Source organism: Myotis myotis, unplaced genomic scaffold (assembly GCF_014108235.1).
Source record: "Myotis myotis isolate mMyoMyo1 unplaced genomic scaffold, mMyoMyo1.p scaffold_m19_p_19, whole genome shotgun sequence".
NCBI lineage: Eukaryota > Metazoa > Chordata > Mammalia > Chiroptera > Vespertilionidae > Myotis > Myotis myotis.
The window spans coordinates 8,393,260-8,406,667 of NW_023416323.1; the positions used below are offsets into that span (position 1 = coordinate 8,393,260).

Sequence of the window (13,408 nt, forward strand, 5' to 3'; positions counted from 1 at the left end):
ATTGTATATATGTACCACTTTTTTTTATTCATTTACCCCTATTGATGGACACTTAGGTTGCTTCCATATCTTGGCTGTGTAAATAATGCTGCAATGAGCATGTGGATACATATATATTTTTGAATTAGTGTTTTGGGTTATTTTGGATAAATACCAATAAGTGGAATTGCTGGGTGCTTCTTTGTCTCATTATAACCTTTGTTTTAAAGTCTATTTTGACCAGTATAAGTATTGTTACACCACCTTTTTTGTTTTTGTTTTCTTCCCATTCTCATGAAATATCTTCTATCCCTTTACTTTCGGTCTGTTTGTGTCTTTTGATTTTAAGTGAGTCTCTTGTGGACAGCATATAAGGGTCTTGTTATTTTATTCATTTAGCCACCCTGTGTCTTTTGATTGGAGAATTTAATCCATTTGCTTTTAAAGTAATTATTCATAGATATATATTTATTGCCATTTTATTACTCATATTTTTTTATCTTTTTCTTCTCCTCCTTTCTTATTCTCTTCTTCTTTCTTCTTCTCCTTATTTTCTTCTTTCTTCTTTCTTCTGACCCTTTGATGTTTCTTGTAATACTGGTTTAGTGGTGATGAATGCTTTAACATTTTATCTCAGAAGCTCTTTGTCCTCTGATTCTAAATGATAGCTTTTCTGGGTAGAATAATCTTGGTTATAGGTTCTTGTTTTTCATCACTTTAAATATTTTATGCTAATCTAGCTTGCAAAGTTTCTGTTGACAGCCTTATGAGGCTTCCTTTTAGGTAACTAACTGCTTTTATCTTGCTACTTTTCAAGATTCTCTGTCTTTAACCTTTGGCATTTTAATTATGATGGTACTCATAATTTTAATTGGGTGGTATTCCAGTGGGCTTCTTGGGTTCATCTTGTTTGGGACTCGCTGTGCTTCTTGGACTTGAGTGTCTTTTTCCCTCACCAGGTTAGGGAAGTTTTCAGTCATTATTTTTAAAGCATGTTTTCAATTCCTTAATCTCTCTCTTCTCTTTCTGCTACCCTTATGATATGAATGATGGTATGCTTGATATTGTTGTGTCAGAGTTTCCTTAAACTATCCTTTTTTTTTTTTGCTACACTAATTGGGTGTTTGTTTCCTGCTATCTTGACTTCCAAATCGCTGATTTGATCCTCTACTTTATCTAATCTGCTGTTGATTCTTTCTAGTGTATTCCTCATTTTAGTTAGTGTATTTTTCATTTCTGAGTGGTTCTTTTTTTGTGGTCTCTAGGTGTGGTTTTTTAAAATGCTGTTGAAGTTTTCTCACTAAGTTCCCCAAGCATTCTTATAACTGTTGTTTTGAAGTATCTGGTAATTTGATATCCTTCATTTCATTTACTTCTTTTTATGGGGATGTTTCCTGTTCTTTCATTTGGGACATGTTTCTTTGTCTCACCATTTTGGCTGCTTTCCTATGTTTCTTTCTGTATAGTTGGTAGATCTGCTATATCTCCAAGTCTTAGTAGTATGTCTTTTTTTAAAAATATATTTTATTGATTTTTTACAGAGAGGAAGGGAGAGAGATAGAGAGTTAGAAACATCGATGAGAGAGAAACATCGATCAGCTACCTCCTGCACATCTCCTACTGGGCATGTACCTGCAACCAAGGTACATGCCCTTGACCGGAATTGAACCTGGGACCTTTCAGTCCGCAGGCCGACACTCTATCCACTGAGCCAAACCGGTTTTGGCTTAGTAGTATGTCTTAATGTAGTAGGTGTTCTGTAGAGCTCAGTGGGGTAGCCTCTCCTATCATCTGAGCTGGGCAGTTTATATATACCCTGTGTGTGGGCTATGTGTATCCTCCTTGATTGTTGTTGGTTTATCAGTGGGAGGGATTGACCAGCCATGACTACAGTGGAGGAACTACAGTGTAGAGCAGTGATGGCGAACCTTTTGAGCTCGGCGTGTCAGCATTTTGAAAAACCCTAATTTAACTCTGGTGCCGTGTCACATATAGAAATTTTTTGATATTTGCAACCATAGTAAAACAAAGACTTATATTTTTGATATTTATTTTATATATTTAAATGCCATTTAACAAAGAAAAATCAACCAAAAAAATGAGTTCACATGTCACCTCTGACACGCGTGTCATAGGTTCGCCATCACTGGTGTAGAGGCTGACCCCACAGAGTAGAACTCAACTCTGTGGGCTCTGGTGCCCGCCAATTCTGCCCCTGGAGTGTGTTGCTCGAGGATGTGGTTGGGTGGTACTCCAGTTTAGTATGAAGCTGGCCACACACTGGCTCTGGGCCTTTTTGGAAGGTTCAGACTAAGGTTACCTGCTACCTGTGCCTTGTCCAGGGCTACTTGGCATGAGCTACAAAGTGATCTGCAGATGGGTGCTACTTGTGCTGGGAGGTGCCTTATATGATGTTATTTCAAGGTTGTTTTTAAGTAATTGACTGAATTTTTTCTTATTCTCAAATGAATGGATTTAAATTAGTAGAGGTAGTAATTTATTCTCAAATGAATGGTTTTAAATTACTTGGAGATGCCTGGGAGAAATCAAGGTGTGAACCAAGTTTGTCTGCTGCTAGTGGCAGGTCTGGGACCACTTAGCAAGAGGTACGTGGCATATTGAGGCCAGATGCTGCGAACCTTTGAGCGAATTTAGGAAAGTCCACAGCATGAGCCAAGGCAGGCCATTTTTATAGAAAAGCCACTGGAAGTGGCTTAAATGGACCTGCAAATTGGGTGGGCAGAGTGTCAGGGACTCTTATTTCTTAAATAGTAATTAAAAAGGGAAACTTTCATTTATTGGGCATGTAGGATATACAAGATAAGATTGTACAGGGTGCTTCTGTACGCTATTTCTTTTAATTGGGACATTGCATTTAAAAAATAATTTTACTTATTTAACTTTATTAATTCCCAGACTATGTTCATAATGAGATGTTCTATATTCAGGAAATGGCTACAACAACAGGAATAAAAAGGAACATGTTGTCACTTCAGAAGCACCAATTTTTGTAGTATCATCCATGTGAGGATACTTCCTAGCATGTTTGTTCTGTTATCTCTATGGTTAAGAGCTCTGCATCATCTCCCCCTCCACTGAAAATACATTTTCTTTATATCCACTAGAAGTATTATGTTTGTTGTTTCAGAGATTGGTGATGTTCAGGGATGTTGCCATTGACTTCTCTCAAGAAGAGTGGGAATGCCTGGACTTTGCTCAAAGGGATTTGTACAGAGATGTGATGTTGGAAAACTATAGTAACTTGGTGTCACTAGGTAAGAATACCCCATAGTATTTTAGGATCTGTCTTTGAAATCAATCCTTATATGATGTTATTTCAAGGTTGTTTTTAAGTAATTAACTGAATTTCTTCTTTTTCTCAAATGAATGGTTTTAAATTACTAGAGGCAGACATAGATAGTTTCATATAGGGCACATTTATCTTTAAAATATAGTTACCTATCTTTCTTCTGTCTTCCTTCCTATCTTCCTTAATGATCAAGGGCCTAGATTTGAATTCTGGGACACTTTTGCTATTTGTTATTATAATTTAGATCTGCTAAAGGAGTTTAATATTAAAAAAAATAGATGCAGAAATAAATGTTGTTGTTTTTTTACAACAGAAGAGCTTATTTTATTTATATAGTGACTAGAGGCCCAGTGTAGGACTTTGTGCATGGGTGGGACCAATCAGGCCAGGCCAGCTGCGGGGAGGACCTGCAGGCGGTTGGTGGGCTGCTCTTACCCCCCCCCCCCCCCCATTGAACTCCGGTGGAACTCTGGTTGAGGGGACAATTTGCCTATTACCCGTTTATTATATAGGATATGATGGATCAATGCATTTCACTAACAATTCATGTGTACCCGATCCATTGCAACAAGCACATTCTCTTACTTAGGTTTTGTAGTTGAATATTACACTTTAAGAACTTTGTATTTCACATTGAATGAGTATGCTAGAAACACTTTTTATTATAAAATAGCTCAGGAAGAACCTGTGATTGTTTAAGAAAGTTTTTTTAGGAGAGAGTCTATATACATTAAAACTTTAATATTAAAGTGATTTTCCCACCTAACTGATCACTTTATTCTTTGGACTCTTTATGTTACTGGAATATAACTATCTCTTGCCCCTTCAGTCCTCTTTCCAATGAAGGCTTTATGAAGTTACTGTGTGGTACATTCTTCAACAGGGCCCAAGTCTTGTGAAAAAATGCCTCTGACTTCAGAAGAAAAGCATGGAGGCACTCTTCTTTTCCTCAGTGACAACCCTTTTATATAAACTTGTTGGTCAATTCCTTTTCATATATTTTTTTGTGTTTAGACATTTCATTATCTGCATTCTTTAAAATGTTTTCATTCATTAAAAATATATTTATTGAGGGCCTGTTTTGTGCCAAGGACTGTAGTAGGCATTGTAGAAATAAAGAACTAGACAAGTTTCCTATTCTGTTGAAACTTACATTCTTGTGGGAGAAATAAAAAATAATTTGAAAACAAAATACAGTGTGTCCCCCCAAAAATGCATACACACTTTAACAGCCTAAACAAGGATCGGGCCTAAACTGGCAGTCGGACATCCCTCTCACAATCTGGAACCGCTGGATCCTAACCATTCACCTGCCTGCCTGCCTGATCACCCCTAACTGCCTCTGCCTGCCTGCCTGATTGCCCCTAACCACTCTGCCTGCCTGATTGCCCCTAACCTCTGCCTGCCTGCCTGATCACCCCCAACTGCCCTCCCCTGCCGGCCTGATCTCGCTCCCAACTGCCCTCCCCTGCCGGCCTGGTTGCCCCCAACTGCCCTCCTCTGCCGGCCTAGTTGCCCCCAACAGCCCTCCCCTGCCAGCCTATTTGCCCCCAACTACCCTCCCCTGCTGGCCTGATCTTGCCCCCAACTGCCCTCCCCTTCCAGCTTGGTTGCCCTCAACTGCTGTCCTCTGCTGGCCTGATCTCGCTCCCAGCTGCCCTCTCCTGCAGGACTGATCTCACCCCCAACTGCCCTCCCCTGCCGGCTTGATTTTGCCCCCAGCTGCCCTCCCCTGCAGGCCCGATCTCACCTCCAACTGCCCTCCCCTGCTGGCCTGATCTCGCCCCCAATTGCCCTCCCCTGCCAGCCTGATCACCTCTAACGGCCTCTGCCTCAGCCCTCACCACCATGGCTTTGTCCAGAAGGAAGTCAGATGTCCAGAAGATGGCCGGTCAACCCGGTGTAATAAGCATATTACCCTTTTATGAGTATAGATAGATTATATAGGATAGGATTGCTTAAATGGGGAGGGGTAAGCCTTTTTCATCAGGAGATGATCTTGGCAGACAAAAATACATAATCTTTATATCTGGACTGATGCATTATATGCACTATACTGCTAAACCGGTCATTAAAAAATTGAACCACTTTCTTACACCTTACACCAAACCGCTGTTGCCCTGAAAACCCCTCCTCAGCCCCCACCACCTTAGCTTCTGCCTTTGCAGTTCACCCAGATTTGGTTCTGATTGGTCGGTTTCTATGCCAGTTAGTATCAAAAGCTCTGCCTCCTAGGCAGCCACTGACTCCTTGCACTTCATCCAGATTTGGTTCTGATTGGTCGGTTTACATGCCAGTCAGCATCCCCGGGCCTATTAGTAGGCCCGATTAGAGAGGTGGGGCTGATCAGCAGCTCCAGCGGAGGCCCGAGAGAAAGAGGCGTGATTGCTGGCTAAGCCTCGAGCAAAAGAGAGAGGCAAGTGCTGATCAACAGCTGCCATGGAGGCTACAGATCAGACCCTGCTTTTCTCTCCAGGCCTCTCTTTAGGCCTGATCCACAACCCCCTCGGCAGTCAGTGCTGGGTTGGGCTCCCACAGCGGCAGCAGTCAGTGCAGCACTGACTTCCTGTCAGACGAGCCTTTGGTCATTTTGGATGTTACGGACCCTGGGTTTTTATATATTAGGATACCCTAGATTGGCAAAAAATAAAGAACTCTGACAGTCTTCACAACTTCTGGAGGTAGAAGTGCTGTATGTATACTTCATTATTCACAAGTGGAAAACCTCCAAATGTCCCCCAGCAAATAAAATGAGTGAATACAATTTAATATTATTTATTAATTAAAGGAATGAAGTTCTGATACATGCCACAGTGTGAAAAAATGCTCAGTGAAAGAAGCCAGACACAAAGCCTATATAATGTATAATTCCATTCATATGAAATGTCCACAACAGACAGACATATAGAGAGAGAAAGTAGATTAGTGGTTGTCCAACACTGGGAAGTGGGGATGGACTGGGGAATAAGAGTGGGGACACTGAAAAGGACTGCTAATAGGCATGGATTTCTTTCCAAGGTGATACAAATGTTATAAAATTACATTGTGGTGATTGTTGCACAACTCTGTGAGTATACTAAAAACTATTGAATGTATACTTTAGATGAATGAAAGTGAATTATATATATTTTAACTGCTCTATATCTTACTGATAGTAGTATCAATTGGCACAATCACTTTGAAAAAAATATGAAAATGACTTTAAAACTTGTATGTACTTTGGAAGTAGCTTTCGTCCTTTTAAAAATTCCAGAACGCAGGCCATACCCTAGTCCAGTGATGGCGAACCTATGACACACATGTCAGAGGTGACACGTGAACTCATTTTTTTGGTTGATTTTTCTTTGTTAAATGGCATTTAAGTATATAAAATAAATAACAAAAATATAAGTCTTTGTTTTACTATGGTTGCAAATATCAAAAAATTTCTATATGTGACATGGCACCAGAGTTAAGTTAGGGTTTTTCAAAATGCTGACACGCCGAGCTCAAAAGGTTTGCCATCACTGCCCTAGTCCATTTAAAACACAGTCTCTCTACGCATGGGACATAGGTATTTTGGGAAGCTCTTTTTTAAAAAATATTTTATTTTTTTAATCCCCATTCGAGGATATTTTCCATTGATTTTTAGAGAGAGTGGAAAGGAGGGGGGGAGAGAAAGAGATAGAGAGAGAGAGAGAGAGAGAGAGAGAGAGAGAGAAACATTGATGTGAGAGAGACACATTGATTGGTTGCCTCCCACATGCACCCCAACCAGGGGCCAGGAATAGGCCTGCAACAGAGGTATGTGCTCTTGACTGGAATTGAACCTAGGACCCTTCAGTCTGTGGGCTGATGCTCTATCCACTGAGCCATACCAGCTAGGGCTGAAGCTCTTTAGATTGTTCATATGTTTAGACATATTTGGTAACCAATGCAATGATATTATCTGAGAATTTTTTGTTCACTTTTTTAATTGTTATTGGCAATATGATTGGATTTATGTCTCCTCTTTTTTATGTTTTTTGATTACTCTTTTAATATTCCTGTTTTGCTTTGTAAATCTTTTTCATTAATCAGGATAAATACAGGTTAGTGTTTTTCCTTTAATTCAATGTTGCCCTTATTAAGTGTGGAAGACATACACTATGTATTTTCAGTGGTTATCTTTAATTTTTATTACATGTACTTCATTCTCTTAATACAAATACAATTTTGTAGTTTTTATTAATTTTAATGATATTTGAAAAAGTAGTTATGAAAATTAAATATTGTATTTAAATGTTGTAATTAATATTCAAATGTAGTTTTTCAATCCACGTATAATATTTAGTGTGCATACTACTTTACAGAGTTTATCTTGTAATAAACTATCTGTACCACTATCATCCCTAGGATTTCAAGGCCAACAAATTGAGAAATAAAGATATGAAGGGCTGTATCTGCCTACCTTGAAATAAAGTAGTGGCTGTTGTGGCAGTGAGTTGAGATTCTATAAGAGATTGACATCTCACTGTCAGTTATATATCTCACTGTCATAAAATTCTTATTGAGGTGTACTAGCAATATAGGATTTTACTCTTTTTCTACATTTGTTACCAACACTAGATAATATCACTTAAAAAGCTTTGCCAATTTATAGATTAAAAAATTGAACAACATATGCCTATGATTTCTGGTGAATTTAAATATTTTGGGAATATTTCTGACTGTTGGTTGTTAAATCATTATCATTATTGTTTGTCAACAAATTCATACTTAATGAAAGCTAATGTGTCCTCTCTCACAGGACAGTATAAAAGATCTTAGATGCTTTAACTTTGATCAGTCTTTCCCATCTAATTTGCTAGTATTGTATGGTATTTTTTCTATTTTTTTTTAACCCCCAAAATGGGCATTATTTTTATTTCATAATGACAACCTTTGCTTATAGATTTATCTGTGTGATTTTTCCTTTATTTGCATACTATTTTTCTTCCATCATACCTTCCTACTGGGATCATATTATTTAATATGAAATATATTAAGCAATGGCTGTTGTTACTAAATGCTCTTGGTTTTTATTTTTGTCATTCCAGAATAATTTTATTTCACATAAATTGTTGCTTGGTGATTTAACTTGGCACTCTGACAATATTATTCCACTGTCTTGTGGCTTCTGTTGTTGCTCACGAGAAATCTGACATCTGTCTCATTGTTGTTTCTTTTGTAAGTAATCTAATTTCTCTCTGGCTGCTTTTAAGATTTATTTCTCTAAGATTTTAATATAATTGATTATATTGTTTTATTTCTAGAAGTTTAATACTTTTCTCCTGCCCTAGATCTTAGATCTTACTTTTGAAAAGATGTCTATGTAGTCTCTTTCTCATGGTTTTGATTTTATATTTTTATATATTTTAAGCATTTATGTTATACTAGGGGCCCAGTGCACAAATTCATGCACCTTGAAAGGAACTGTGGGCTGCGAGGCTGTGTTAGGCACAGAGGCGGGTCTCGGCCCATCTCTGTGCCCCAACCCGACCCCTCCTGCAGCAGCTCCACTCCCGCCACAGTTCCCATGCACTGACAGCGTTGGGCCCACTTGCACCTGCTCATGGCGCGGAGTGATTGGGTCTGGTGCTAGCAGCGGGTGCAAGTGGGGCCGGTGCCATCAGTGGGTGCAAGTGGTGGCTGCTGCCCCTATTGCCCCCAGGAGCAGGGGGAGGTGGAGAAGCCCTCAGGGGTGATCAGGGCCTGCAGCTGCTGCTCACACCAGCTGATGGTGCCGAGTGATTAGGACCGGTGCTGGGCACAAGTAGCAGGTGCGAACGGCAGCTCTGGTGCCAGCTGCATGTGCAAGTGGGGCTGGTACTGGCAGTGAGTGCAAGTGGCAGCTCTGGCACCGGCAGCAGGTACAAGCACCGGGTGGGACTGTGGCACATGGGAGCAAATAATTTTCAGTAACTACCAGAGGCTCACCCTGATGACAGCAACCGGTGCCCCACCTTGGTCTGGCACCCCCACTCACCTCCTCCACCATCCTGCAGCGGCAAACGCCCTCCATATTCTGCACACACCCCCTGGTGGTCAGCGCATGTCATAGGGACCAGTTTTTCCACCATTCAGTCTATTTGCATATTAGCCTTCTATTATATAGGATACTGGAGGCCCGGTGCATGAAATTTTTGAAGTGGCAGGGCTGTCCCTTAACCTGGCCTGTGCCCTCTCGCAGTCCGGGAACCCTTGGGGGATGTCTGACTGACGGCTTAGGCCCGCTCCCCCCTATCGCAGAGGTGGGAGAGGCTCCGCCACTGCCGCTGCGCTCACCAGCCGTAAGCCTGGCTCAGGGCTTCTGGCTGAGCGGTGCTCCCCCTATGGGAGCACACTGACCACCAGGGGGCAGTTCCTGTGTTGAGCATTTGCCCCCTGGTGGTCAGTATGCATCATAGAGACCGGTTGTTTTGCCGTTTGGTCGATTTGCATATTCACCTTTTATTAAATAGGATCTTTTATTTCTAGAAGTTCCACTTTGCTCTTTTTTAAAAATTTTATATATTTTTTTATTTATTTCAGAGAGAAAGGGAGAGGGAAAGAGGCATAGAAGCATCAGTGATGAGAGAGAATCATTGATTGACTGCCTCCTGAATGCCCCCCCACTGGGGATCAAGCCAGCAACCCAGACATATGCCTTTGAGTGGAATCGAACCTGGGACCCTTCAGTCCATGGGTCGACACTCTATCCACTGAGCCAAACCAGCTAGGGCACACTTTGCTCTTTTCTATATCTTCTATTTATCTCCTTATTATGTTCATGCTTTCCTTTAAGTTCCTCAACATATTTATAATAGCTGTCTAAAATTCTTGTCTGCTTTCGATCATTATTGTTTTTTTAGTCTATTTGTATTTCCTGATTTTCATTCTCACTTTCCTGCTTCTTCCCAGTAATTGCTAAGTGTCTAAATTTTTTGTTCTTTTTCTAAAGAGCAGCTTTACTTGGAAGACAGTTAAATTGCCTGCAGATCAGCTTTCAAGACTTGAATTTAAGCTCTGTTAGTATGGATTTATGGTGACCTTTAATCTAGGCTGCAAGCAGGCACCTGGCGCCTGTGACCCAGGCTTCCCTCGCAGCCCCAGCTTCATTCAGAAGGTCGTCTGGTCTAATTAGCATATTACGCTTTTATTATAGATAAATTCAACAATGGCAATTTCTGGGGAACAGATCTGATTCTTCAGTTTCTTGCACACATGCGGGCTCCTTTGTACTGATGAATTATCTATAGCATTTTTTTTTCTTTTGAAAGTCTAGGCCAAGAATGAAATATAACTTGTAATTTTCTTTTGAGGTCAGATGGATTTTTTTTCCATCTTTGAAATAAAAGCCTTGGATAGTCCTGATTTTCAGAAGGGGTTCATTGCTAATCCATGACCATTTGTAGGCCCAAGAGTTTGTCTCCTGGATATTTTTCAGAATATTAACATACACATTTTAAGGCACTTTAAGTCAGGAAATACCCTGAGTTCTGTGACTTCATAGCATGCTTAACTCTAGTTTCTGGTTCTCATGTCATTGTGCCTCCTCTGGATGTTATTTACTTTCTTTTAAAAAAAATTTTAAATTTATATTATTGTTGAAAGTATTACAGATGTCTCCGTTGTTCTCCCCATTTACCCTCTCCTCCCCACTCCTGCCACCTCCCCAGTTTCAGCACACTATTATCTGTGTCTATGAGTTATGCATATTTGCATATAAGTTCTTTGGTTGATCTCTTCCCACCCCACACCCTGCTCTTCCCTCTGAGAATCATTAATCTGTTGCATGCTTCCATTTCTCTGGATCTATTGTGTGGGTCAGTTTATTTTGTTCATTAGATTCCACATATAAGTCAGATCATGTGTAATTTGTCTTTCACTGAGTGGCTTATGTTGTCTCAAAGGGTAAGATATCCTTCTTTTTACAGCTGCATAGTATTCCATTGTGTAAATGTGCCACAACTTTATCCATTCATCTAAAGATGGGCACTTGATTGTTTCCAGATCTCAGTTATTGTAAATAACACTGCTATGAACATAGGGGTACATATATTCTTCTAATGTTTCAGGATTCTGGGGATACATTCCTATAAGGGATATCACTGGGTCAAATGGCAGATCCATTTTTACTATTTTGAGAAAACTCCACACTGTTTTCTATAGTAGTTGTACCAGTCTGCATTCCCACCAGCAGTATACAAGGGTTCCTTTTTCCCCCCACATACTTTCCAGCACTGTTTATTGAGTTATTGATGGTTACAATGAGGTGATACCTCATTGTAGTTTTAATTTGCATCTCTCTAATGATTAGTGACATTGAGCATTTTTTCATATGTCTCTTGGCCATTTTTTATGTCCTCTTTGGAGAAGTGTCTATTTAGCTCCTCTACCTATTCTTTAATTGGATTGTTTGTCTTCTTTTTGTTGAGTTGTATGAAGTATTTTATATATTTTGGAAATTAAGCCCTTATCAGATGTATCATTGGCAAATATATTCTCCCATATAGTGGGTTACCTTTTCATTTCAATGATAGTTTCCTTTGCTGTGCAGAAGCTTTTTATTTTGATGTAGTCCTATTTGTTTATTTTTTCCTTTGTTTCTCTTACCCTAGGAGACATATTGGTGAAAATTCTGCTACCTGAGATGTCTGAGATTTTCCTGCCTCTGTTTTCCTCCAGGATTTTTATGATTTCACAGTTTACATTTAAGCCTTTAACCATTTTGAGTTTATTTGTGTGTATGGTGTAACTTGGTCATCCAGTTTCTTTTCTTTCTTTTTCCTTTTCTGTATGTACCTGTCTAATTTTCCCAACACCATTTATTGAAGAGACTGTCTTTACTCCATTGTATGCATTTGCTTCCTTTGTCAAATATTAATTGAGCATAATGACTTGGGTGATTTCTGACTTCTCTGTTCTGTTCCATTGATCTATATGCCTGTTCATGTACTTGTATCAGGCTGTTTTGATTACTGTGACTTTGTAGTGTAGCTTAGTATCCTGCATTGTGATTTCCTCCAACTTTGTTCTTCTTTTTAAAAATCTTTATTGTTGAGGATATTACAGATGTCCCCCTTTTATTCCCCATTGACCCCTCCCCACCCCATGCCTTCACCACCCTATTGCCTATGTCCATAGGTAATGCATAGCCTATATAATAAAAGGCTAATACGCAAATTTTCCCCTAGGGAGTTGGACCAACTGGGAGTTTAGCTACTCGCCATGACGTGTACTGACCACCAGGGGCGGCATGGAACGAAGGAAGGCCCTGGCCAGCAGCTGGCAGCCGGGGGAAAGCAGACCCCGATTGGCCCTGGTTGCCAGCCAGGCCTAGGGACCCTACACATGCATGAATTTCATGCACTGGGCCTCTAGTATGTATATAAGATCTTTGTCTAATCTCTTTCTGCCCCGCCTCCCTGCTTCCCTCTGAGATTAGTCAGTCTGTCCCATGTTTCCATGCCTCTAATGCTATTTTATTCACCAGTTTATTTTGTTTTTAGATTTCTTGTTCATTTATTTTGCTTTATAGATTCAATTGTTGATAGATATGTATATATTGCCATTTTAATGTTCACATTTTTTATCTTCTTCCTTTTCTTAAAGAATACCTTACAACATTTAATGTAATACTGGTTTGGTGGTGATTAACTCCTTTAGCTCTTTCTTGTCTGTGAAGCTCTTTATCTGACCTTGAATTCTAAATGACAGCTTTGCTGGGTAGAGTAACCTTAGTTGCAGGTCCTTGCTATTCATCACTTTGAATATTTCTTACCAGTCCCTTCTGGCAAGAAATCATCTGACAACCTTATGGGAGCTTCCTTTTAGGTAACTGTTTTTCTCTTGCTGCTTTCAAGATTCTTTCTTTGTCTTTAACATATGGCATTTAATTATGATGTGTTTTGGTGTGGGCCTCTTGTTTGGGACCCTCTGTGCTTCTGGACTTGTAAATCTATTTCTTTCATGTAGGGGAAGTTTTAAAACCTATTTCTTCAAATAGGTTTTACTATCGTACTCTCTCTCATCTCCCTCTGGCAACCCCAAATGCAAATGTTTGTATGCTTAAAGTTGTCCCAGAGGCTCCTTACACTATCTTCATATTTTTGAATTCTTTTGGCTCCTCTGATGGGG

General features: G+C 39.9%; 1 protein-coding gene across 2 annotated transcripts in view; it reads left to right on the top strand.

Annotated features, from left to right (window-relative positions):
• LOC118674044 (zinc finger protein 420) overlaps positions 1-13,408 on the top strand; it is a 70,400-nt gene that overhangs the window by 29,952 nt on the left and 27,040 nt on the right. For both annotated transcript variants that reach the window (XM_036345211.1, XM_036345212.1), the window contains one exon: positions 3,128-3,254. In XM_036345211.1, the coding sequence (XP_036201104.1) occupies positions 3,128-3,254 (127 nt within the window). The remainder of the gene's footprint in view (positions 1-3,127; positions 3,255-13,408) is intronic.